Below are 27592 nucleotides of genomic sequence, written 5' to 3'. Positions count from 1 at the left end.
CCCTGCATCTGGTGCCCAAGGCATGCTGGGGCACTCGCCCACTGCCACTTGAGCTCTTTCCCTTCATCCGGTGGGAAGCTCTTAGCTAGGAGCTAGCCCTGCCCCTCCCCGGCTTGCTCACAACAGTTGTGTTGTTTTTCCTTCAGTGTTCATGTTCAGACACCAACCACTGTTAGCTACTGCTGCCAACACCAAATATTCATCCTCAACCATCTGGTTCTGTCAGCACTCCCCTCCCCAAGGTACTGGGTGGGGGGGGGCTCCATGCAGCGGGAGGGAGGGGGGAGGGAGAGAGGGGAGGGAGGGAGGGAGGGGGGAGGGAGGAGGGTGGATGTTGATGAATAAGGGTATAGGGGCCACCTTCTCCCTTTGTTCTGTTATGAGGAGGTAGGTGTTTGTGCCAGCCTAAAAAAAATTGTTCCCCCCCCCCCGAGGAATGGATGTTTAATATGTATCCTCTCTCCCACTATCTCATCTGCCACAGATAACTGACATTAAAGGCACATTTTCTTAGGCCTTTTTAATTTTTTAAAATTTTATTTTTATTTTATGTGTATGATTGTTTTATCTGTATGTATGTCTGTGCACCACGTGTGTGCAGTGTCCAAGGAGGGCAGACAGCATTAGATTCTTTAGAACTGTCGTTGTAGACAGTTGTGAGTTGCCATGTTGGGTGCTAGGAATTGACCCTGGGTTCTCTGTAGGAACAGTTAATGCTTTTAACTGATGAGTCATCTCTCCAGCCCTACTAGGCATTTTTTTTATGTATGCACCAAAATATACGTTTATATATTTAATAGAAATGCACTTACAAATAAATATACTTTTGCAGGTTATTTTTTTTTGCTGCCGTTTTCAGTGTTTGTTTTCCCCACTACATATTAGTTGCCTTTGTGTTTTTCTTTTCTGTTCTCTAAATGTATCTATGCTCTAAGCTTATCAGTCCCCCAATTTCCAGATATCTGAGTTTATTTCTAGGTGAGTGGTTATCATGAGTAGCTTCATGCTTCCTTTCCTTCCGGCTCCTTTTTCTTGAGAAGCTTCTGCTATTCCCCTTAGTTACTCTGGTTCTTGGCTTCTAGCCCTTCCCCTGGTCCTTCTTTGTGGGCTGTAGAGACACCACTGGAGAGGACCTTCTTGCTAGTCTTCAGTTTTCCTCCCCATGGCCTTCCCTCTTGTGCTGAGAACCTTCTTCACTGCCCTTCATCCTGGGAATTGAGTCTCCTAAGCCAGATACTTATGATCTTGCATTCTCCTTGGTTTTCTTCTCACTATTTTCTTTTCACTTTTCTCTCTCTCCCTGATGCCTCCCAGGACCCTATGGTCCAGCCATGTGGCTTATTTGGTCAGTCACTTGGGTACAGTAGTCTCTTCTCTTTCCTAGCTGGCTATTCTGCTAAGAATGCCCCTCAACTCTCATCAGGGCTGGGGACCCTTCTGGTCTTGTGCCCCAATATCTTCGCATAGCACTGATCTTTCATTAGAAACATGACCTTGACATGGAAGAGTGAGCCCTTCCATGTGCTCTCCCCTGATCTCATTGGAGAAGGTCTTGTCCCCAAGGGCCCTGGAGGGTGTGCGTAGAGGAAGGTCATGTCTTTGACTTTAGATGTGTGTCTACCTCTGGATGTCCTCCTCAGGTGAATGGTTGTTGGGACCAGCATGTGATTGGCTGAGCCCCTCCAAATTGCTAGAAGTAAAGTAACCTGAGAAACTTTATGGCTTCAGTGGGTCAGCCCCTTTCCATCAATTTAGGAAGGCACCATTGTAAACTTAGAGAAGGTCTCCCTGGGAAAGGGGATGCTCATGGAATACTTACTAGGAGTGTCTGTGGACAAGGGACAGCCATCATCTCCTTTGACCCCTTTCCACTGGGCTGGGCTAGGTCAGTTCTGCAGACTTGTTTTAAAGCAACTGTGATTACTCATTCTAGGTCAAGATTAATAATGTCTTCTGAGAAGTTAAAAGAGAACCCTCAGCCTTATCCGGTAAGAGAGCAATAAGAGTGAACAAAGGGAGAGGGCATTTGGGAGCCACACAAAGTGTCACTTGTCAGCATACAAGTCCACTAGCTTCTGTACCAGGCCTGCAAACTTAAGATTATTTATAGGACCAAGTAGTAAATTAGGTGAGCCTAATAAGCAGGCTCCTCTTCCCTCTTTTCCTCTCCTCCCCATGCCCCACACTGAGGACCGAGCCCAGGACCTCAAGTAAGTTAGGCAAGTGTAACACTGACCTATATCCCCAGCCCTAATATTTTGTTTTGTTTTTGAGATAGTGTCTCACTGTGTATCTCTGGCTGGCCTAGAACTCACTATGTAGACCAGGCTGGCCTCAAATTCACAAAGATCTGCTTGCCTCTGCCTTCAGAGTGCCTGGATTAAAGGCACACACAACCATGCCCAGCTCTATTTTTTTTATTATTTATTTTCTTCATTTTTTTCTCTTGAATTTTTATTCCTGGGAGGGGGTAGATTTGAAGGGATGGTGTATGAATGGGATCAAGATACATGCTATGAGAAACACATAGAATAAAAATATTTGGTATTAGTAATGATAAAAAGAGTGCTTACTGTTTTTCCAGAGAACTGAGTTTGGGTCCTATCACCCAGATTGAGTGGCTCATAACCACCTGTAACTAGCCCCTGGGGATCTGATCTATACTCTTGCGCACACACCCACACAATGACACACACAACATACATGTAAAGAAGAGTAAAACTTTGGAAGAATAGTCTGAGTCTCTGTGGACAGGGTCACTCTACAAGTAGTCCCAGAGAGGCAGCATTGGAAACTTAGAAACCCCCAACTCTATGGCGACAGGCATAGCTGTAGGCTGGCACAGTTAGATGACAATTTTATTTGGAAAGATGGCTACTAATCTCTGCATTGGATAACACTGTGATTTGGCTGAAGGGCAACAAATCCCCTGAACTTACAGTGATGAGGGGTCAGTATCATCTATAAAGGGGAGATGTGTGTGTGTTTATCCTGCCCTTTCTAGGGAAGGATGGCTGTGGGCCCAGCTCTATTTTTTAGAATCTTTATTTACTTATTAGTTTTTGAGACAGGGTTTCATTATGAAGCCCAGGCTGGCCTCATATTTGTGGTAGTCCTGCCTCAGCATCCCAAGTGCTGGCTGGGATTGCAGATGTGTGCTTTCATAGTCACACATTTAGCTTGGCTTCTTCTTTGACAGCACAGCATGGGCCAAATACTACACACATGAGGATATCAATTCACTGTCTGTATATGGCCTATACTTAATTATGTTCAGCAAAGTTGTGATAATAGTGAGTTTATTATATAAGTTATCATCAAGCTAGATATATGTCACATTATCTGTTCAGTGCATGGGATGGGAAATACAGAGAAAATGAAAGTTATGGGGAAACACAGAGATAATGAAAATTATGATTAAGTTAACTGGATACATCCTCATCTTCTTGAGTCTCATTCTGAGATATGTCACAACAACTATCATTATTTATTGTAAAGCCATTTTCCTGGGGCTTCATGTGCCATTTAGGTCTTCAGAACTCTGCATGCCGTGGATTTCTATTTCTCAGGTGAAGAAATCAGTGGCTCAGAGAGGTGATGAAAACTGCCCAAGATAAAATAGCTTGTAAGTAGGAGAGCTAGCTGTAATTCTGACTCAGAGCTCAGATCTCTGCAACCATGTGCTTCCTCTCATGCTTGCTGTCCACAGATGGAGATGCCCTAGAGTGGTAGAAATGACGAGAGCTTGGGGATATTAGGGGTGGCAGTGATGGCTCTCAACCCAATGTTAAGAAAAAACTCCTTGGAGAAAACGCTGGTAGAGTGGGGTTTAGCTGTGGGGTAGGTGGGCAGTGCTGAGGATAGCATACAAGCTGAGAGGTGGAGTGCATGCTGTGTTGGAGTGGTGGGTTGCAGTCGGTGTGCCTGGGACATGGTGTGTGCCTTGGGAAAGCTAGACTGTGATAGGCTCTGAATGCTATGCTTAGGAATCGGAAGTAGCGGGAGCGGCCATGGAGTGTGTCTTAGCTGGGTAAAGTCATGACCATATTTGCCTCCTAGGAAGACGACTGGTATCAATGTTGAGAGATGGACTGGAAAGGAAGGGCAGACCCTGGTCTTGGGGAGAAGGTCATTGTGCTTGTGCCTGCCATAAGCCAGAGTTTGGGGTGGGACAGGGACTGGGAGACAGATATCAAGAAGAATGATCAAGGGGAGCAGTGAGAAGGCACAGGGAGGAGAGGGAAGGGCTGAGACAGTGCTGGTGTTCCCAAGGGGTCTTAGGTGGATGGTAAGAGTGTCAACTCCATCTGATTTGTGAAGGCGGGATTCTCTGCTTTGTCCCTCGTTGCTTGGATCCACAGTGCCTGGTGCTCAGTAAGAGTGTGTAATCATGAGGGAATTTGTGGATATTCATAGGAGCCCAAGCATGTTTGCCCCTTTGGTAGAGCTGAAGTCCCTTAGAGCGTTCTAAGCTAGGAGGGGTGACAGACTCCTGTAATCCTAGCACTTGGGAGGTTGAGGCATGAGGATGTCAAAGCCAGCTTAGGCTACATGGTGAGACCCTCTATAATAAACAAAACAAACAAAACAAAAAGAGGAGCCTGTGTCCTCTAACCTTGCTGACCCAAACATGGCATCCATAAGAGAAAAATGGTTACCTTTACTATCACAAGAAAGCCTCTAGACCCTTCTTCATCTTTGTAGGATTAAAATATGTAAGAAAGAGTAAGGAAACCCTACTTCTTCCATCAGTGAGCAACAGTCACAGAGATTTACCTTGTAAATAAGATGTGCCAACAAACATTTGGCTCAGGGAACTGTCTTAGTGCCTAGTTCTTGCGGTCATTATTTGTCCCAGCTGGCCTCTCCACGTGGATCCCGTGACAAGAAGACTTCTGATTCCCTGGCCGTGACAAGCACTGTTAGCCAGAAAAACGATGCCAACAACAGGACTCAGAAGTTTAATGAAATGCACCTGGCCGACCTACAGAAGGTTTTTGAGGCGGAGACAGATGAGCATGGAGGTACAGCCATACTACAGGATGGGCTTTGTGACTCCTGCCCTGGGCCTGGTATCTGGGGTGTGGAGGGCTCACACCTGGCCAGCACTTTTATGTCTGGTGTCCTGTTTAAATCTAGGTAAGTGGTACAAGAATATTGAAAGCTATTTGGAATCCAAGATGTTTTTAAAATCCTGCTATCCCAGATACCCAAGTCTACCCTGCTGCATTTTGGTATGTTCCCTTCTAAGCATTTTCAGTCTGTGGTTTGTTATCAATTGCTGTATGACAGCTGCCCCAACTTGTGGCTTAACCCAACTTGTGCTCATGATGTTATAGTTTCCATGGGTCTGGAGTGAGGACAAGGCTGAGCTGCCTTCCTGCTCAGGACCCCAAAAAGCTGCAGTTCTGTAGTCAGCTGGGCCATGGTGTCATCTGGGGCTAGACTCAGGAAGGACTTACGTTAAGCTCATATACATTGTTCCAGAATTCAGATCCTTGTGACTGTGGTATGGAGGCCTTTCATTTCTTTCTGACTGTTGCCAGAAGGTTGCCCTCAGCTCCCAGAAGTTACCCTACAGTGCCTGGCTGTGTAAGATTCACCAACATGGCAGCTGGCAAGGCTTGAGCCAAAGGTAGAGCAACATTCACAGGTGTCACAATCTTATGGTCACAGGGCTGTAAGCAATGATGTGATACCCTGTTGTCTAAAAGCAAGTCAAAGGCCTCACACTAAGTAGGAGGGGACCACTGGAGGGTATGAACATCAGGGCCCACCAATCCTGAGGGCCTCTGTAAATATTTTTAATCTTTAATCTTCAGATACTAATTTGAAGTAGAAAATATTCTGAGCTGAGGAAGCATTTCACACCAACTGACCAAACTCTAGCTTAGCCTCCCTTACCCAGATGTGTTCAGAACACTCACTTAGCCTCAGGTTGGGTAAAATCACCTAACACAATGCACATTTTTAAATAAAGTGTGAGATATCTCATGAAAGCATGAAACAGCAATTAAATGGGTTTGCATTTACACCTCTATAAAGTGGAAAAGCCCTAAGCTGGGGATTGTGTACATTATTACAGACCCTTCTTTTTCACATCATTTTAATATCTGAAGGACAGCATGGTGCCCTGGAGCCTCCTAGGCAAGCCTTACTAATGGGTCCAAGCATTCTTCCGTGACTGGAGCCATCCCTCCACTTTGCTTATTTGCATTCCGTGGGCTATAAATGATGTCCTGGGGACACCCTCTGCATACCAGACCTTTCTCCTTCTGGCAGCTTGATTTTTGCCCTTTGCAATGGTACTCCTGAAAGTCAAATAGGAGTAAAGGCATCTTCAGAGTTGACCATGGGTGCTAGCGCCTGGCCTACCTACTTTCCTGTTCATTTGAGTTTCACAGCCACACTGGAGAGAGAGAGAGAGAGAGAGAGAGAGAGAGAGAGAGAGAGAGAGAGAGAGAGAGAGAGAGAGGCACAGACAGAGACAGACAGAGTGTGTGTGCCCTTGTGGAGGTTGGAAGTTGACATCAGGATATCTTCTATTGCCTTTCACCTTATTTGAGACAGGGTCTCTTCACCAGATCCGAGGCTTGTTGTTTTGTCCAGGCTGGTGGACTGCAAGCCACCAGGATCCAGCAGGCTTTGCCCTGCCTAGGACTGGGGTAACAGGCATGTGCTGCCATGTCTGGCTTTACATGTAGGTTCCTGGGATTGAACTCCTGTCCTCCTACTTGCAAGTGTTTCACCACTGAACTGGCTTTCCAGCCTGAGCTTTTTATTTTTAAACATCTGGCCATGGTGTTAGTTTGAGGAAGGAAAATTCCCTCCATATTGATGGAAGGTTAGGAAATCAGGCTGCTTTTTCTCTTTAGACACCTTCCACAAGGCTGTTAAGAACATGGGTGCCATTCCATTTCCTAGGCTCCTGGACACTAGCCCTGGTGGCTGGATGAGCAAGGTCATGTTGGTGCCTTCCTGTTTACCATGTGTCCTCCAAGCCAGGGAGTTCTTGCATCATGGGAGGCCCATGGCTCTGAAGAGACCTCCTTCCCTTCTCCTGAGGATTTGCAAGTGCAGAGGCAGTTTTCCTTTACCTATCTTCCTGCAGTGCTCATAAACTGTCATTGTCACCATCTGGGCATGGAAGGGGCATGGAGCACTACTTACAACATGTAAGTCTCTTGGCCCCAGCTTTACATACTTGAGACGGGCATCTCTCCAAACAAGCACATGTTACTCAGGCTCTCATCTCACCATCAGTCTAGTCTGATGGGGACAATGGCTGTAGCAGCACTGGGCTCCTGTTTATGAATAGAGCAGGGTGGTGTGAAGACCATGAGCATCTGTGGCCAGATGTTGAAGTTTCTGTCTGTCACTGCCAACCTACTGGTTGTGTGACTTTGGACAGGCAGCCTCAGTTTCCTTAAGTCCCCCTATGTGGCCATCATTCATAGAATGCAGAGCTGTCATTTCTTGGTGCCCACAGAAACACTCAGGGACTAGTGTTTGTGGAGTGCCCAGAACCAAGTGACAGAAGGGCTTTTGTGTACTTCTAGAGGTCATGGTGGAGTGGGAGACAGTGCCTGTGTCAGACAACTAAGAATGTCAGGCAACGGGGTTGGCAGCCTCTTCAGATGGTTCTTAGGAAGAAAGGCATCCTTGTAGAAAGATGAGCTAAACTTCAGGGAGGGCCTTCCAGGCTGTGGAAGGCCCTATGGTGGGCATGGGCAGCGGGGGTTGGGGTGGGGGGGTGGTCCTATGGCTGGAACAGAGAGTATGGAGGACATGGGGGAAGATGATTCTTTCTGAACGGACCAAGATACTGCATGGCCTTCAGGCTGTGGTAAGGGTTCCAGTATTTGAAAGGGTTTTAGAAGTGATTTTTAAAGGCAATAATTATATTAAAAAAATTAGGGCCAACTGACACCTTTTCAAACTTGAACCCAGCTCAGGGAGGAAGTATTTTATGATGGCCTTGTCTTCCTCCATCTCCCCAGCTAGGCAAAGCATGCTGTTATTATTATGTCTTTCTGAATGACGTGTAGCCCAGGCTGGCCTTGAACTCTGAACTTTCTGTCTCTGCCCCCCACATGCTAGAATTATAGGCATATACCATCATACCTGACTAAAAGTTTTTATTTATTTTCATAAAGTGCTTTAAAAAGATGTATTTACCATACTGTGGAGCAGCTCAATAGTAGAGTACCTGCCAGCATGTGTGAGGCCCTGGGTTCGGATCCACAACGTGAAACTGCTGTGTCTCTCTCTCCGTGTGGCTGTTTATACTTTTCTCTCTCCCCATGCGGAGGTTGCTGCTCATCACCTGCCTCTGGTCTGTGGAGAGTTGTTGCTATGCTGTATCCCTTGATCAGAAGTGGGGCCTGGTCTTTTGAGACCTCTGTCCACCCTCCCTCCTGCTATGGGGTCAGCACAGTGACAGGAGTTCATGAGGAATGACTTGCATGTGGGCCAATGAGATGGGAAAGATAACTGGGTGATCACAGAAGCATCAGGGACCAGCTGGCCTGTGCTAAGGTGGATGCTGGGGCCTTGAGGGAAGAGTAAACAGGACCAAGCTCATGACTGATGTGAAGGGTGGGGGAGGGGCTGCCTCCTAAGGCACCACACCTCTGGCTGGAGTTCTCCCATCTGCCTCCTTTGAGGGGGGTCCAACTGACAATCACAGACGGGTAGCAGAGAGGGTGTCTGGAGTGGGGTACCTGCAGCCTGTGGCCTGTGAGGGCCAAGCGACTTGTGATGAAGCAGTGGTGTTTTTCTCTCTTGAAGCCCTGGACAAGGAAGGTTTCATCAGGGTCATGAAGAAGGTGCTAAGCAGCATGTCGGAGGAGAAGCTGGAGGTGCTGTTCTTGAAGGTGGACTCAAACTGCAATGGCTATGTCACCTGGGTAAGGAGGGTGCCCTGCTGCCACAGAAAGTTGGGAAAGGCTAGAAGGTCAGTGGAGCAAGCAGAGGCTTGAAGATGGAAGGCATCAAGAATCAGAAAGTCAAAATGGACTCTGGTACCAGTTGGGACACTTGCTAAGTGGAGGGAAGTTTGGTGTCTGTGAGGAGGCTCCCTTGAGACCTCTGTGAGATAGGCTCATTGGCTCCCACACTGAGACCTTCCCATCAAGCATTCACTCCTGAGGTACAGCTAGTTTGCTTGTACTTCAGAGCCATTCCCTCCTGGTGTAGGGGATCTTCGTTGGTATCATGATGGTTTTATGGCCCTTTCTTATCACTCAGGGGCAGGCGAGCCCATGGCTGTTGAATCAGGTCTTCGTAGTGTAGTGATATTATTGAATTGAAGGAACTCATAACATTGAATAGCACACATGGCATTAAGGCTACAGAAACATGCAGAGCTTCGACGGGGATCAGAGAGACTGATGTAAAGATGATGAGGCGCCATGCTCAGCACTTGGTGTATTCCTCTGCTGAAGTCCCACAGGATATGGAAGAATAGAGGCTGGGAAACTTGAGGCTCAGAACCATTAGGAGCTTGGTTTCAGAGTTACAGAGCTGTACCAGCAGAGCCTGTGTTCAAACCTGAGGAATGTGCCTCAGAGGTCTGTGGGGTAACTGCCTCAGATGAATACCTCCTCATGGTTTGGGTGTAATGTTCCCAGCATTCCCTGTCTACATGATTCTTGCCATCTCTTTTCTTTTTTTGTGGTGCTAGGGGTTGGACTCAGGGTCTTGTGCATGCTATGCAAACATTTTACCACTGAGTTAGTTCATCCTCGGCTCCCCTTCCTCTATCTCTTCTCTCTGCCCCCACCCCTTTCTCATTGAGATGGGTGCTCTGTTGTCCATGTTGGTCTTGAACTCTTGGACTCAGGTTATCCTTCTTGGTCAGCCTGCCGAGTAGCTGGAACTAACGTGTCACCATCACTGGTTCCTGTTTCTTATTAGCTTCATATGTTTGGGCCTTGGCCATGTTTCAGTGAGGCCGGTCACTGGAGCCCAGAGTTGCAGATATTTGCAGGGTAGGAGTACCCCCATAGCTGTGGGTCTCCCCACTGCTAACTTGATCGTGGGCTTGGACCAATCAGATATGGTATCTCAATTGGATTATCCTCCGAGTGAAGCAGAGGTAACCTGAAGCTTTCCATGGGCAGCCAGGTGGTGTGGCTCTGGCCGAGGGGCTTTGTGTTATATATCATTCTTGCCACATTTGAGATTCAAGCGCAGGCCTGTGGCTTGGCTACTTTCCTGGTGAGTACTCCGAGGACGGCCTTCAGAGGCACTCGGAGGGGGCTGTAGGGAGATGAGGAAAGACGCAGGCTTGGGTCCCCAAAGGCAGACATTAAGACCACTGCCAATACCTTCTTTCCCTTGCTTTGTCTTTCTGAGACAGCAAAAGTACGTGGACTATATGATGCGTGAGTTCCAGGGCAAGGAGGAGATGAGGAAGAGCCAGTACCGCCTGCGCTTTCACCTTCCCATGACCATCATTCCCATGTAAGAGCCTCTTCCCTGCAGCTGAGGTCCTCAGTCCATGAGTCACTCTGCTGGCCCAACCAAGGTGGTGGATGGCTCTTGTCCCTCACAACCTGTAGGTGGTCGTGATGACAAAGGTAGGTGGCTTGTCCCCTTTTCACAGACGAGGAAGCCAAGGCTCAGCGAGGCCAGCCTGATGGCCTGCTCAGGCTAACAGGCGGAAAGCGATGGGGCAGTTAACTCTAAGTTCTCCCCCCCCCCCTTTTCTGCACGCTGAAGTTTCTCTTATTTCTCTGTATGGCCAGTGCTGAGCAAGTCTTGTGGTGTCATCCTTAGAGACACAGATGGCTCACACATGTGCAGCTAGGAGTCTCCTGTGAGGTGACAGGGAGGAAGCTGGCCAAGCTGTGGAGACCTTGTGAGGCCTTGCTGACCCTCATAGTGGCTCTGTCTGCCCTGCTACTTGCTTGCATGGTGTCCCCTGGAGCTTGGCCTTGGAGGGCTTCTGTAGCAGATGACCTACAAGAGAAGATCATACATACTTACTTCATATGTTTTACATTTTCATGGGAACCTTCCTAGAGAAGTGAAAGTGCTATAAGCTATAAGTCCCAAGTGTCTGTGTGGTAGGTTTTAGGAAGAGTGAAAAGTTGTGGGGAAATGGCTGATTTGATGTTTGAGATGGACCTCATGTATTCTAGTCTGGCCTCCAACTCACTCGAACTTTTGATCCTACCACCTTCTGCTTCCTGAGTGCTTGGGTTACAGGCATACAGCTAGTTTTATGCAGTACTGGGGATCAAATCCAGGGCTTCCTGCATGCTAGCCAAGCACTCTTTCAAATGATTTAAATCCCCAGTGACTTGGGGAAATTAGGGCAAAGTAGGGAGGAGTTGGTGTAATAACTGGAGGAGACTTAGCCAGCCTGCCCATTCCTAGACTTCTTTGTATCTATCCTTGGCTTTTCAGAAGGAAGGTTGTAGCTATGAGTGGTGGTACACACCTGTAATCCCAGCACTCAGGTGCTTGAAGCAGGATCATAAGTTCAGGGTTCCCTTCAGCTATACAATGAGTTGGAGACCAGCCTAGTATACAGGACACCCTGTTTCAGAAAATAAAAGAAAAAAAAAAGATAATAAGGTTGCCCCCACCTGGGATCTTATGATGGCAACAAACTGCTTCTCAAACACCTTCAGCTGAATATATTCAATGTCCAAATATCATGCTTTGGAATGGCATGTCTCAAATTTCATCAACCTCTTCCTTTCTGTGCTGTGACCCTGTCTCCCCAGTGATGTTCTTTCCTCTAACACCCTAAGGACAAGGGGCAGTTTGTTGGCTTGCATTGGTTCTCAACCTTCCTAATGCTGTGACCCTTTTGATACAATTCCTCATGCTCTGGTGACCCTCAACCATAAAATTAATTTTGTTGTTACTTTTGTTGCTACTTCTTTGAATCGTAATGTAAATATCTGATATTCAGGACATTTGATATGTGACCCTGTAAAAGGACCATTTGACTGCTGAAGAACTCACGACCCACAGGTTGAGAACCACTGGCTTAGTGAATGCCCCTCTGCCTCCAGGGCTGTTGAGCTGGGCTGCCTGGGGCCCTTTCTCCTTTCCTAGAACCACCCTGGGTTGGAGCATCAGCAGCCTGGGCTGTGTGGCCAGGGTGCTGGTTTCTGTGGTGCACAGTTTGGTGAGCTACATTTGTGGTCTGGTGAGAGCAGGCTGTGGGCCTGCCTTATAGAGCCACACCCAGTGCAGGCTGTGGAAGAGCAAGCTGTAGAGGTTGTCTCTGCCTTGGGCAGCCTGAAGCTTCAGTGGAGAGGGTAGTTTAATGGAGATCATAGAAGAGTAGCTTGTAAAGAGAAATATGGTGGGGAGTTAATTGAGGAGTAGCCAATTAAATATGAATGATGAGATATTTTATAACTGTAATTTTGACATGAACATTTGGCTTGATGTAGCTTCTTCTTCACTGGTCTTTCTGTTTCTTCAGATCTCAAGAATGTTTAAAATCTGTGACACAAAATTCTTAGGAAGCTTTTTCCTTATTTGCTTTCATTTATTTCTACAGCTTACAGACCCAGAGGGATCTCTGATCTGATGGGGAAAGTAGCCATAATGGCCAAGCAATGTTTAGTTAATTTTATGAGAGGGTGACTCTTAAAACTCAGCTCACTTTACTGAGTCTGGGTTCAGCACACACCCAGCACACCACCCTCTTTGATCCTCTCACTATCCAGAAAGGGAGAGGCACAGTCAGCATGCTGAGAGGAAACAGATCTCCCAATGACGCTATTCCCAGGGCTGTGTTAGCGTCAGGTCTCACATCTCTATTCCCCAAGTCTCTGCCCTGATAGAAAGGGCAGAGTTGAAGTGATAGAGAGAGAGACATTTGGGAATATTGGTCACCTTCAGTACAGAGAATTAAGCTGATGGCAGGAGACAAGGAGACCTACAGCTAGACACTCATGTCCCTGTTCCACTGTGGAATTGCATGTAGATTGCCTCTAAGCCTCAGGTCAGCTCATAACTGGAAAAGGCTCTGGAGGAGGGATGAAAGCACTGGCTTTAAGTTCTAGCTCTGCTGGGACTGTGTGGGATGCAACTCCCTGTAATTGATGTGACCTGCCCCAAGCTATCATGATCCAAGATGGGCAGATGACATGGGGGAGTGTGAGCCTTAATAGCCAGAGAAATGGTTTTATTGGCACTGGGGCAGAAAAGCAGCCACTGGCAGGTAGCATGGAGGCTTGCTGGGAAGGCTGTGGGTTAACAGCCTGCAAAGCCAGGCCTTCCCAGGAACTGTTTGCTGTGTTCAGTATCCTGCCCATGGGGAGTTGGGTGCACAGGGCCCAACTCCTTGTTACCCCTTGATCTACTCTTGCCTTGTTTGGCTCTCCTCTTTGCCCCAGAGCATGATAATAATGGTTAGAAAGTGTCATTTCTCAAGTTTCTGTCACAAGCTATACCCTGCTTGCCATATGTGGGCTGTTTCTCCTGTGAAAGAAGCTCTGAAGATCTCCACTCTCCATCTCTGCTCTCCCATTACAAAGTGAAGAACCCGCTGGCCAGCTCTAGAAATCAGCTTTAGAGTCTATCTCATACTGTATTGTAGTTGGTTATTTTTCTGGATGGAACCCAAGGCCTCACACACACTAGGCAAACAGTCTACCACTGAACCTCTATTGGGGTTCATTTTCTTGTGGCCTTGTTGATCCAGTTGAAGTCCATTTGGAGAAGGGGCAGAGTCCCTTGTCTCCTGGAGCTGCCTACAGTTTCTTGGTGTGTGTGTGTGTGTGTGTGTGTGTGTGTGTGTGTGTGTGTGTATGTGTGTCTGTACACACACACACACACACACACACACACACACACACACACACACATGCACCAGTGCAGCTGTCCCATTGGCCTCTGTCCTGCCTCTGCTCTGGCTCTTGGTTCATGCAGATACTTCCTTTCTGAGTTGTATGCTTGCTTCTTGCCATTTGTAGGCACCATGGGAGTGAGATTGTGAAAGTGGCTTTTTTAATCCAACGATTCAAAACGATTGGGTGTTTCCTGACTGTCACCAAAGATGGGATCCTGCAGTTCTGGTCTGAGAGTTTCTCGATGATGAACTCCTTTCGGGTGAGTAGGACACTCATGGGGTTGGTGGAGAACCTCTCTTGTGGCACCCAGAGTGGACTTGTCCTTGGTTGGCATTTATTATCTGAGAAACCTGGCATTGAAGTCACAGGGCTTGGGTCAATATTCTGACTTTACTATTGGAGCCTCATACTTGTCACCTACTAAGCAGAACACTGCTGGGATGTCTACGAGGCACCTCCAAAGCAGTTTGACCAGGAAGTGTGTCCTTGGAGTCCCCATCTCAGTGAATGTTATCCTCCAGTCTCTGTGCCAGTGTCCAGCCTTCTCTCCTTGCTCTATCATATCCACACAGTCCCTAAATCCTGATGATTGAAACCTTTGTCTGGTTCAGGCAGGAAATCATGGTATTTGGGCTCTGGGGTCCAACTACCAGAGTTTGAGTCCCAGCTATACCATACAACAGTTGTGATGTCTCTGAGATGTCTTGCTGAGATGTCTCTGATTCCTTGTATGCCCAAGGAGACTTAGAGTAGTAGCCCCTCTCAGGGATGAAGGGAGAACTTAATAGTATGGATCATGGGTCAGGCTTGAGCAGATCAAGGCATTCATCACTGGCTTATATTAAGATGAGTATAAGCCAATAGAACCATGGGCTTTCTGCTATCATCTCATGGCCTAGTGTAGTAAGGAATGACACATTCAGGCAAGTTTTCTGGGCATTTGATGCTTCCAGGCTAATGGAGGATCCCGTAGCAAACAACGAAAGGCCTGACTTCCAGGGCTCCTCAGTAAGGCTCATGGAAAACACTATCAGCAGTGTGAAGGGCTTCACTACTGTGTAGCCACACAGTGTTTTACACTTACAGCAGGGGTCAGCCCTTGTGGGAGGAGAGACCTAGGTGGGGCTAGGGTATGTAGAGGTTCCCTGACTCTCTTGGGGGCCGTGTGTGTGTGTGTGTGTGTGTGTGTGTGTGTGTGTGTGTGTGTGTGTGTGTGTGTGTTTTCACATCTGCATTCCTGAGCCTATGGTTTCTGGCATACTTTGTCTTCCCTTTCTCTACCTGTCTGTGGAAGCAGGGAACTTGATCTCTTGGCAGTGACTGCTATATGGTCACCTGTATGGCCCTTGAGGGGCCAGAGCTGGGGAGCCTGAAGAGACAGAGGAAGCCTTCTTGGGAAGTCCTGAGAGTTCTGGAGGTTCTTCCCGAAGGGGCTGGCTTGGGATAGATTGTGGACCTCTTAGGACCATCAGCCAGGACCCACTGGGGGCTTACTGCATGCAAATGGGAGGCTTTGCAGTGGGCCTGGCCTTAAGTCACTGGGATCATGAAGATGGGTGACGGTTAGGCCCATTTTACAGGTGAGTTTAGCCAAGGCTCTGTTTTTAGTTCTAGTATAAGGCATGCCAGGACTATGCTTGCTCTGGGACCTTGTGTGGCAGGAAAGGTCCCTGCACCTCTGTACTCGGCTAGTAACTTTCTGTGATCTGAGGCTCTGTTCTTATGCCAGCTTAACCAGACCCAGCAGTTCGGCCGCCAGCAGATGTGGGTTGTCGACATGGTATGTATGCACAACATGAACCTCATTGCAGTTGCCTCAACTGAGCTGAAGATAGGTGAGTCCCTGGGGCTCTCCAGGCCCATCCATGGCTTCTAGTGAGCGGTGGATTTGCACTTGGGACAGACCTGTTGGCTGAGGCTTGGAGCATGAGCATGAATGGGAGTCCTCTGGGAATGTTGTTGGGTAGTGAGGGCTCCTGGGTGCTGTAGGAGGCACTGGGTGTTGGTTGCTTATGTTGGTTGTTGCTTTGTAGGCAGATGTGCTCAGTGAATGCTGAATGTCTACAAGTATTGAGCAATTCAAATCGAAAACCACAGCCAATGCCAGTATCCAGCTTGATTCTATCCTCGTTTTTGTCATTCTGCCTTCCAGCCCAGGCTATCTTTAGCTGTCACTGGGATAGCCCTGAAGCCTCCTCTTGCTTAGCACATTTCCTCTGAAGGTCCCTCTACAGATGGGTTTTTGAAATGTCTCCTTGCAGAAAACCCTAAGAAAGCACAGGCTGCAGAAGGAGACTTAGCGTGGCCCATGGGGTGAGGGATGTCTGGCCCCGGCTGCCCATAGTTTCCCTTGGTCTGGACCCTGCTCTTGTGCTGAGGATACTGTGACCTCTTGCCATCTCTGATGGGCACTGTGGGTCAATTTGCATGCTCTGCCCTGCCTCCCACACCTCTCCCTATCCCAGCCAGAGCTGCTACTTTTCCTTTGATTCATCACAGTGTTACTTCCTCCAGAGACCCTTCCATGACCACCTAGTCCAAGTCAGGCGCCTCTCAAAATCATCCCTGCTAAGCTCTTCAGAGTGTGATCGTGTATTTGTCACTAGTGTCTGTCCAGGAGAGTCTCTTCTCCTCTGTCCTGGAGCTCAGGCAGGGAGGACTGTTTCTGCTTCACTCACATCTCAGTGCTTGATGCCACCTAGAGGCTTAGTGGCACTGGGTAGGTAGGTGGATGGACAAAAGGTTCAATTGACCAGATCATCAAGGAGAGGACATTCCTGTGTGTCCTCATGACCCACGGTGCAGAGCTAAATAGGAGACTGGAGAGTGGCTATTCTGAAACAGCCAGTGCCCAGGTTTCAACTCTGGTCCTGCCACTCAGTAGGTGTGTGACTTTGAGCAGCTACTTTACTTTCGAGGGCTTTGGTCTACTCAGAGGAAAACCAGGGTCAATGCTCTGTATCTCTAGGGTGAGTGTGGGTTAGCGATTGGATGTACGAGGTGCTTGGCATATGTTAGCCAATGATGTCCTTATCAAGAGGACAGACTATGACACAGCCAGAGAAGCAAGGGCTTGAGCAATTAGGAGCTGGTTGCCCATGATTCCTAATGTTCTCTCCCTTCGCCCTCAGCCCTGAGAGCCTGGCCCCATCTCCTCAAGCCGTCAAGCTCTGCCGACTGAACAGATGTAATCTGCTCAGAGCACTTGGTCAAGGGTTGAGGGCTACCAGCATGAACCTTGACCTGTGTGGCTCAGCCCAGCTAGCCCTGCTCTGTGACTCATAGCCCTTCTGGGATGGCTGGGCCTGTAGCTGGGTCTGTAGGAAGCAGACACTTAAGGGCCTGTCATTCTAACATGGGAGTCTGCTCCTCAGCCTCATTCGACTGACTGATTTGAGGCCAGGGCTGCCAGAAGGTGCCAGGCTTCTTAGGGGGTAGGGTTTAGTCAATAGCAGCTGTGTGTCAGGGATCCAGAAGGCTTTTGGGCAGGGTAAAATAATGTTTCAAAAGACCAGTCTGGCAGGCTGGTTTTAGACAGTGAGGATGGGGGTGGGGGAGCTGTGTAAAGCTATCCTATAATCTGTTCTTCATATGCACCTGCATGTGGTGAGCTCACCTGGTCTCTGATTTGCTTGGGTTTACCAGCTCTAGCCCTGATGAGGGGTGGTGAGTGATGGAGAGCAGATCTATTTGTTTCTGTTTGTTGCTCAGCAGAGTGGAGCCATGGGTGCTGTGTTAGATGCTGAGAACCCCACAGGTGCCATGTAAAACATGCTCCCTGCATTCACACACCTCTCAGGCCAGGCCAGGCAGCTCCTGCAGTCAAATAAAACAGAAATGAACTTGAGGCAGAGATAAAGGTGGTGAGGGAGATTGACAGGCAGCGAGCCAGGTGGGAGAATTCCAGCAGGCCTAGCTGATGAGGGGGAAGCCTTTCTAAGGAGGGGTCACAGAGCTGGTCTGGAAGGGATCTGGGGGTATTCAAGGTGGGCAAAGTAGGGAGTGGCAGGCCCAGAAGTATATGAGGTTGATGTATCTACAGAGGTAAAAAGCTGGCATGCTTAGAGCCTACTGGCTGGACAGGGGCCACAGGCAGGCAGGGGGAGGCACAGAGGCGCTCTTCTATACAGAAGTTACACTGGGCTGTGGAGGACCAAATTCTAGAGGAATTTACAGGCTGAGATCTGCAAAAAGGCTTTTGCTGTGGCTGCAGTGGGGGTCAAAGGGTAGTTAGCAGCTGGATCTTGGCTTGGTGAGTGGCTGTGCTCAGCTCTCTTGGATGATGTGGGCGTGGGGTGCGGTGGGCTACAGGGCCAGAGAGGTGGCAGGGAGTGCTGGAGGCTGCTTGCCACTGCCAGAGCCTCCCAAGCCTGAGCCGTGGTTCTCGGCTCTGTATGTCCCTCTCTTTTCTCTTTTCCAGAGTTCTTTGATATCAGTAACCAGAAATGTGTCCGGGCCTTCACCTTTATTGACCTGGATAGCTGTGTCATGGTCATGGACTATTGGTAAGTTTCACAGGAGCTAGGGCAGGGTCTTGGCAGCTACCACATCACTGGGAAGGGGGCTGGGATCCCAGAGAGGCACCTGGGAGAGTTGGTTCTGAGCTCATCGCCATATTGCCCCTCACTGCTTCTCTTCCTGGATCGTGCACGTCACTCTACTCTTAGAGTCACCCTTACTCCCCTCCCCCTTTTCTTTCTTATCCCATCAACCACTTAGTGTTAGCAGAGGCTTGACCTGATGCACCGAGGTCTCTAGGAAGTAAAAGTGGTTGAAACAGAACCTGAATTTTGGTTCAGTGATGATTGGGATGTGCTTGGCCATGGACAAGAGGCCCAGAGCAAGGCTGGAAGTCTGTTGGAACTGTCCTTGTCCCTAAGGAAGACAGGGCCTTGGGGCAGTAGGGCAGAAGGCTCCACAGGAAGGGTTAATAACCCAACAGCTTCAAGCAGCCTGAGAAACTCCATGCAGGAAGATTGGACACCCTGGTAACATCAGTGAGAGCAGTGGTCAGTTACAAGGAGGGCGGTCAGTGGCAAGGGCTCAGCACATCATTAGGACCTCCCAGGAGATACCAGTGTGATAGGGATTCCTTTATGACCTGGGAAAGCAGAAAATGTCTTTAGACAAAAATCCTCCTACCCCCAAATTTCCTTTTCTGCCCTATTTAAAAACAAAAACCCAAATCCCTGGTGCCCTGTGCACAGCTGGAGCTCTCATGGCAGAGAGGCTGCCCTTTGTTGTTCTGATTGAAGGCAGTCCTCTTCTGTAGAGGCCAGTCTCCTCTTTATTTCTATGTCACCTCAGTCAGTCCCGATCTGACACACAGCACGTTCTCTTCTTCTTCCCCCAGGTCTGACAATAACAAAGGTGTTTTCTGCTATGGGGACACCAAGGGCAATGTCGTTATCTTCATATCTGACAATGTGGCTAGTGGGCTGTTCAACCCGCACATCCTTCCCCGGACCTCCAAGTGGGGTAGCTACAGGACATGGGAACGGGCAGAGGCCTGGGGAGTGGGTAGACGTGGATGCTGAGTGGATGCCTGACTCTGAGGCATTCTTTTTTTTTTTTTCAGATTTTTTTTTTTTACTTGAATTAGAAACAAGATTGTTTTACATGTCAATCCCAGTTCCCTCTCCCTCCCCGCCTCCCTACAACCTCTCCCCCCAACTAAAACCCTATCTATCACATATCCTTTCTGCTCCCCAGGGAGGATGAGGCCTTCCATAGGGTGTCATCAGAGTCTATCGTATCCTTTGGGATATGGCCTAGGCCCACCCCCATGTGTCTTGGCTCAGGGAGTATCCCTCTTGTGTGGAATGGGCTCCCAAAGTCCACACCTATGCTAGGGATAAGTACTGAACTACTACAGGAGGCCCCGTAGATTTCCGAGGTCTCCTCACTGAAACCCACATTCATGGTGTCTGGATCAGTCCCATGCTGGTATCCCAGCTATCAGTCTGGGGACCAAATGCTCCCTGTTGTTCAGGTCAACTGTTTCTGTGGGTTTCACCAGCCTGGTCTGGACCCCTTTGCTCATCACTTGTCCTTCTCTGTAACTGGATTCCAGTTCAGTTCAGTGATTAGTTGTGGGTGTCTGCTTCTATTTCCACCAGCTGCTGGATGAAGGCTGCTATAGGATGGCATATAAGTCAGTCATCAATCTCATTATCAGGGGAGGGCATTTAAGGTAGCCTCTCTGTTGCTTAGATTGTTAGCTGGTGTCATCTTTGTAGATCTCCAGACATTTCCCTAGTGCCTGATTTCTCTGTAAACCTAAAATGTCTCTCTCTATTATGGTATCTCCATTCTTGTTTTCTTCTATTGTTCCTCCAACTCAACCTTTCTGCTCCCTCATGTCCTCCTCACCCCTCTCTTCTCCCCTTCTCATTCTCCTAGCTCTCTCCCCCCTCCTCCCGTGCTCCCAATTTGCTCAGGAGATCTTGTCCCTTTCCCCTTCTCTGGGGGACCATGTATGTCTCTTTTAGGGTCCTCCTTGTTTACTAGCTTCTCTGGCAGTGTGGATTGTGGGCTGGTAATCCTTTACTCTATATCTAAAATCCACATATGAGTGAGTACATACCATGTTTATCTTTTTGGATTGGGTTACCTCGCTCAGAATTGTTTCTTCTAGTTCCATCCATTTGCCTGCAAATTTCAAGATTCCATTTTTTTTTTTCTGCTGAGTGTAGTACTCCATTGTGTAAATGTACCATATTTTCTCTATCCATTCTTCAGTTGAGGGACATCTAGGTTGCTTCCAGGTTCTGACTATTACAAATAGTGCTGCTATGAACATCGTTGAACAGATGTCTTTGTTGTATATGCCTAAGAGTGGAATTGCTGGATCTTGTGGTAGACTGATTCCCATTTTTTTGAGGAGTTGCCATACTGATTTCCAAAGTGGCTGTACAAGTTGGCACTCCCACCAGCAGTGGAGAAGTGTTCCCCTTTCTCCACATCCTTTCCAGCATAAACTGTCATTGGTGTTTTTGATTTTAGCCATTCTGACAGGTATAAGATGGTATCTCAGAGTTGTTTTGATTTGCATTTCCGTGATGGCTAACGATGTTGAACACTTTCTTATGTGTCTTTCAGCCATTTTAGATTCCTCTATTGAGAATTGTCTATTTAGTTTGTACTCCACTTTTTAATTGGATTGTTTGGTGTTTTGGAGACTAGCTTCTTGAGTTCTTTGCATATTTTGGAGATCAGCCCTCTGTCAGATGTGGGGTTGGTGAATATCTTTTCCCAGTCTGTGGGCTGCCGTTTTGTCTTGCTGACTGTGTCCTTTGCCTTGCAGAAGCTTCTCAGTTTCAAGAGGTCCCATTTATCAATTGTTGATCTCAGTGTCTGTGCTACTGGTGTAATGTTCAGGAAGTGGTCTCCTGTATCAATTAATTCAAGGGTATTTCCCTATTTGTCTTCTAATAGGTTCAGTGTGGCTGGATTTATGTTGAGGTCTTTGATCCATTTGGACTTAAAGTTTTGTGCATAGGCATAGACATGGATCTATCTGCAGTCTTCTACATTCCAGCATCCAGTTATGCCAGCACCATTTGTTGAGACTCTGAGACATTCTTATTTCCTTGTCTTGGGAGCTCAGAGAGTGAGCACCCTGCTTCCTGGGGCAAGGGAATAGTGCAGTGGTGACAGGAGAAGGCCAGAGGGTCCAAGCTGAGGTGGGGACTTTTGCTGGTGAGGACTGAAGGCTGCAGGGAGAGTACTTGGCTGTGGCCCTAGGATACATCTCCTACCTTCTGAGGTTCAGGATGGTGACTTTATCTGAGATTGTGAGCACTTCTGCTCTTCCTGGTTTTGAGCTATCTTTGAATGGGTGAGAGTAGACTAGCAAGGCCACAGGGTGGGCTATGGTGGAGTCTGGGGGAACCACCCAGCTTGGCAGCAGTGTGAATAAACACACCTGGCGTCAGTAAGCAGTTGTGCCCTGAGCTCTTGATGTATCATCTCCTGTCATCTGTACCCACTAGGACTGAGTGACTTGTTATTGTCCATTAAGAGGTTTAGTGAACTGAAGCTACTCATACCTGACCCGAGGTTGGGGAATGGTGACTGAGATCTGAAGCCAAGCTGCATGTCCAGAGTCTCAATTCTTACCATTTGCTGGGATGTGCCCTAAATTGACTCAGGAAGTCATTTGGAGTTTCTTTCTTTAACAAAGGGTGCAAGGTCAACAGAGGACACCAGCTTGGGGCTTTCTGAGAGACTCACTGGGTCTGGATCAGATCCAGGATGGATCCTTAGGTGTGGTGTTGGGCCTCTAGCCACCCTAGGAGCCTGGACCCTAGGGCCCCATCTCCTTTCCATCCAGGATGCCAGGGCAGCCCTTGCTGGGACTTCTAGCTAAGGAGGTCTCCAAGGATTCCCAGGCCTTGGCAAGGCCCCCTGCTAAGCTGGCTTGTTGATGTTCTAGAAGGGAATAAACAAGTACTAGTGTCCTTTTTTGTGTGTATACATGTGTGTATGTCTGTGTGTACATGTGTGTGTCTGTGTATACATGCCTGTGTATGTGTGTGTGTGTGTGTGTGTGTGTGTGTGTGTGTGTGTGTGTGTGTTTGTGTACATGTATGTGGGCTACGGATTGAACCCAGAGCCTTTAATGTGTCAGACAAGCTTTGTGGCATTGAGCTACCCTTCCAACTAGCACTCTGTTTTGCCTGTGTCCCATCAGCCCCTGGTGGCTGTCTTGCCCTGGTCATGTTTGTGTTATGGTGGTCTCTGAGATGAGTAGTGAATGAAACAAGGCAGGGAGTTAATGGGTGTGAGTCCTTCTGGGACACCCAATAAACTGAAGGCTGGAAACGAGTTTGAAGATATGGTGGGATGCGAGAGGGGATGTGCAAAGCTAAGCAGTATGCACCTAGCTCTGGGTGACCCGAAGTCAGTTGCTTAACCTCTCTGTGCCTCAATCTCCTGTTCAAACAGGGGCAGGGACAACCATGCTTAAGTTTGGCTCTGCTATGGGATGCGTGGAATGAGTAGTGCTTAGAGGTCGTGGCTCTCTGCCCTCCCAGGATCTCAGAGCCTAATGGGGAAGATGGGCAGTAGACACTTTTATGCTGCAGCTTCTGTGTTATCAGCCACAAGTAACATCCTATCTGGCTCAGGACTTGTTCTGCATGTGTGTGCTTATGTATATGTGCATACATGTGTTTTCTGGATGCATACGCATGTGTGTGCACCTGTGTGTGGAGGCCAGGGGCCAACAACAGGCATCATTCCTCAGGAACTGTCCACCTTGTGTTTTAGTAGGACTTGGGGCTCACCAAGCTCCAGGGATCCTCCTGTCTCCGCCTCTCCAGCTCTGGGAGCTAGCATACTTTCACAGGCTCTGGTGATTACAGTTGGATCCTCCTGCGTAGCAAGCACTTTACAAACTGAGTTATATCCTCAGCCTGGGAACTCCTTTTTCCCCTTTGGAATCTTCCTCTTACCCCTGTACAGACATGCCACATCACTGCCCATGCCCCCAGTGTTTTTCCTTCATGATCCCTGGGAGTTGCTTTCAGACTTAAAGCCAAACTGACCAGAATTTCTGACCTTCCTTGAACAGCTTCTGACCCTACAACATCGCCTGGCACCACTGACTCATCTTTCTGTATCAGTTTGTTCTCCCTGGAGGTTCTTCAGCTGCTGCTGGGTGGTTTTACAAGGGCAGGGCAGTTGGTGTGGGCAGTGCCTGGCATGGAGGAGTTGCTTGCTCATAGTGCATACATGCACCCTGTACTTCTTGGGACTTTTGCTTTCTGGCCAAGGAGGCCATGTGTCCTGAGGCATGATGGCAAGCCCCCAGTACTTTTCAGAGTGAATACAGCCTGAAGTCTCCATTCATTCTCTGGGACACACTAAGTGGAAACCAGCTTGTTTAGGTGGCAGCACCTGGGAGTGTGTAGCCCCTGGAAGTTGGTTACTGTTGCTCTCTGGGCTTGCAGGGCCATGCTGGGCAGCAGGGAAACAGCTGGAAGCACTACCTAGCTCATGAAGTTGCACGAGGCTCCCATGAGTGGCTGGCTGGTTGGCGTTCTGGGAAGCATGGATGCACATCAGTGAAAATGTCTAGGTTGGCAGGGGAGCAGTTGCTAATGTGGACTCTGGTTGTTTCCCTGTCAGATCACTGGACCAATGTTTCCTTGCGGAAACTCTTAAATGAGAAGTCCCCTCTGTATAGAAGCTTCCGAGTGAAGGTAAGTGTGACTTTCCTTAGCCTGTAATTATCCACATATGTCCTCTACTCAGAAATAAATGCCCTACTGTCCCGCGCACGCTGTATTTTCTCGCCGGCAAGAAATACACGCAGGACACTCGGATCCTTCTGCAGACAAGCTTTAATGCATAAGCTTACCAGAGCGGAGACACTGAACCAAGAAAACCCATCCCTAATAAAGGCTGGCCAGCCGCCTGGGACGTGTTACCCTATGAATGGCTTCAGCTCCTCAGGCCAAATGAGCCACGGGGTAGGCAGAGATCAAAGGAATGGAGATTACCCAGCGCCTGTGAAGTAATTTACATCTTGGTGTCTTTAGGCACCATTATTGTAATGGAGGATGCAGGAAACGGCCCCCTACATATCCCCCTTTTTTATTAATTAATGATAAGGCTTTACATTTTTACAAGCAAATAGGTCACCCATATGTTGAGGGATAGAGGCAGAGGTTGAACCTTCCCAAATCAAACATTAAGACTGTGTACAAGAGTCGCCATCAGGATGTTAGCTTGACCCGAAGTACTCTCGACCTGTCCTCTGCCGTTTTTCTGGGAAAGGGAGGCTCGGGCAGGTAACCCTTATGCAGGTCAACGTACCTCTCAGAGAAGCCTGTATATTAGGCAACTCTGTGCGATGCCTTTGCTCAGCATCCCTCATTGGGCTGCTCAAACCAGACACTCTACCCTGTGCAATGAGCCTAGGCTCCGGGTGTGCAAGAGCTGTCTGGCCGGCGGCCTATTGCTTAAGCATTGTTAGCCAAATATGAGTGGAAGCGCTTGGGCGATCTCTCTTGGTTTGAGCCCTCGAGCTTACAGACCAGCCAGAGGAGTAACACCAATCCGCAAACGGCTGCATCAAACAATTCCACCCCCACCCCTTTCTCACAGACCGGCCAGAAGTAACAGCAATCTGCAAATGGCTGCATCAAACAATCCCACCCCCACCCCTTAGCGATACAATCTCTCCGCCAAGGACAGGAGTTAATCTGGATAACAATAGCGGCTCTCAACTCCCGGGGAGAGGGTGGAGTTCCGACTTTTGAAGGTCCGAAGGGGCTCTTCAGGTTGAGTCTTTCTGGGATCCACAGAGGATTTTCTTCATCCTGTGGAAAAACACAATATCGCTCCCCTGGATCTTATAAGAATAGGATCCGGGCCTCTCCAAAGATCAGTTAAGATATCTTTCCATTTTATCATTTTCTTTGGCCTTTTAGGTTTTGAGGTGAGACGCTTGGCCTGAGCGTCAATGTTTATGAGGCTTTAAAGCCCCAGGCATTCCAGGCCTTTAAGAAGTGTTGAATAGCAGGCATGGCCTTTTCCCCTATCAAAGACTGGGAAAGCCATCTGTAATTTTCTCCGCTCCTCTGATGGTAAAAAGGAGTGGGTACCAAATAATGGGGGTGCTGATAGAAGTACACCCGCTGAATTAACAGGCGATGGCCTCATATTTGCTTTCACTTTTGGCATCTATCGGGGTGGTATCGTGCTGCCTCCTCCTCTAGCTCTGCTTCCTTGCTAGAGTCTAAAATCTCAGAGTCTGAGCTGCTCAGCTCCAAGGCCTCTAGTTTTGTTGTAGGGCAGAGGCTAGGTTTTGAGTCATCTAGCTGAGCTGTTTCCTCTAAAACTTTATCTCTTGAGCTTTTAGAGTCATCAGAGCTATCAAGATTTAAAGCTTTAAACTTATTTACAGAATCGTCCTTCTTCCTTATACACTCCCTTGTCAGTAGACATCCCGGGAGGTCCTTTTTTCTTATATTTTATTGTTAGGCGCGCCCCATCTCTCACTACATTCGGTTTCTGATATGTAATTCTGGACTTCTTTAAGATTGCTACCACAGTGAGAAAAGTCAAAATAGCTCCTAGTAAAAGCATAGAAGCCTCTATATTAACCTCCCACAATAGCAACATTCCCAAGCCAAAGTCCAGAAAAAACATACCTCTCCGAATTTACCACCCTGCAGTTCTGAATCCGCCCCGTTAGAGGGGTCTCCGCGGTGCCAGTGATGTTCATATGTTCCCGGGTTTCGGCACCATATGTCCCGCGCACGCTGTATTTTCTCGCCGGCAAGAAATACACGCAGGACACTCGGATCCTTCTGCAGACAAGCTTTAATGCATAAGCTTACCAGAGTGGAGACACTGAACCAAGAAAACCCATCCCTAATAAAGGCTGGCCAGCCGCCTGGGACGTGTTACCCTATGAATGGCTTCAGCTCCTCAGGCCAAATGAGCCACGGGGTAGGCAGAGATCAAAGGAATGGAGATTACCCAGCGCCTGTGAAGTAATTTACATCTTGGTGTCTTTAGGCACCATTATTGTAATGGAGGATGCAGGAAACGGCCCCCTACACCCTACATGGATTTACCCTCTAGACTCAGCCTCAGCTCTTGGGGGCTTGGCCTCTAAGGACAGAGTGCAGGAAGCTGTTGCATCCCATCTACACGTGTCTAGGACACAGGTGTGTCCCAGGGCTAGCCCTGTCTCTCTCACTGCCTTCTTGGCTTCCCTGAGGCAGTGAAAGCATCACCTTTATTCTGAATAGTCGCTGGCTTTCTGTTTGGCTTCTCTACTCTGTCTCCATGAAGTTCTTGCTCAATTCAGCAACCAGAGGAAATCTGCTTTAGAATACTGTCATGCCACCCCAGCAGCTTCTCATCATACTTGAAGCAATCTAAAGTCTTTGACTGACCATCAAACACAAGCTGATCAAGTCCCTAGCTTACTCCACTGCTAGCGCCCCAATCCTTCAACCAGAGTCAGAGTCTCGTGTATTCAAGGTTAGCCTTGAAGTTTCTATGTAGCCAAGGATGACTTTGAGTTTCTGATATTCTTGCCTTCACCTTCCAAGTGCTGTTATTTCAGGCATGGGTCATCCTATATGTGCTGGGGATTGAACCCAGGGCTTTGTGCATGCTAGGCAAACATTCTACCAACTGAGTTGCATCTCCATCTCCTGCTGTTCTCTACTTTCTCCTCATTTGTTGCCGAGACAGGCTCCTTTGCTTACCCTTGAGCTCCTTAAGCCACTTCTTAGCACAGGGCCCTGGCACACGTTGTTCCTTCATGTTGCAGAGGTCTGCTTGGTTCATCTGTCTTCCCCATACTTCAGCAGGTCCCTGAATGCCCTGCTGCTGCCTCTGCTGTTAGCCCTGTCCCCAGAAGAGGTTATCACTTTCAACCTTGAATTATCTATCTATTGTTCTTATCCTATCATTCTCATGACAGTGACAGCTCCTCAAGGATGGGGGCTTTGAGGGTTGTGCCCTCTATTCTGTCTCCAGTTCCCAAAACAGTACCCAGGGCCCAGTGACTCCTGATACATTTGAGGAACAAATGAATGAATGATGCTGTCAGGGCAGATCTGAGTTGGACACATTTTAGGAACAGGTCTGTGACTTCACAGGAAGTAGTATCCATATTACTCCCCCTTCCCCTTTTTTCTTTTTCTCTTTTTGAGACTCAGTTCAAGGTTGCTGTCCTTGAACACCCGATCTTCCTACCTGCAGCTCCCAAGTGCTGGGATCGCCACACGTACCAC

At 48.2% G+C, this 27592-nt stretch overlaps 1 protein-coding gene across 1 annotated transcript in view; it reads left to right on the top strand.

The window, feature by feature from the left end:
• The first annotated feature begins 461 nt into the window (after positions 1-461).
• Efcab8 (EF-hand calcium binding domain 8) overlaps positions 462-27592 on the top strand; it is an 80664-nt gene continuing 53533 nt past the window's right edge. Inside the window, exons 1-9 of the mRNA XM_035446657.1 lie at positions 462-1988; positions 4859-5024; positions 8791-8909; positions 10364-10467; positions 13950-14085; positions 15556-15661; positions 18247-18331; positions 19180-19304; positions 23961-24034. Coding sequence (XP_035302548.1) covers positions 1719-1988; positions 4859-5024; positions 8791-8909; positions 10364-10467; positions 13950-14085; positions 15556-15661; positions 18247-18331; positions 19180-19304; positions 23961-24034 — 1185 coding nt within the window. The 5' untranslated portion in view covers positions 462-1718. The remainder of the gene's footprint in view (positions 1989-4858; positions 5025-8790; positions 8910-10363; positions 10468-13949; positions 14086-15555; positions 15662-18246; positions 18332-19179; positions 19305-23960; positions 24035-27592) is intronic.

Source organism: Cricetulus griseus, chromosome 6 (genome assembly GCF_003668045.3).
Source record: "Cricetulus griseus strain 17A/GY chromosome 6, alternate assembly CriGri-PICRH-1.0, whole genome shotgun sequence".
Lineage (NCBI taxonomy): Eukaryota > Metazoa > Chordata > Mammalia > Rodentia > Cricetidae > Cricetulus > Cricetulus griseus.
Note: the sequence above shows the minus strand (reverse complement) of the source record. Positions and strands in the feature narration are given on the sequence as shown.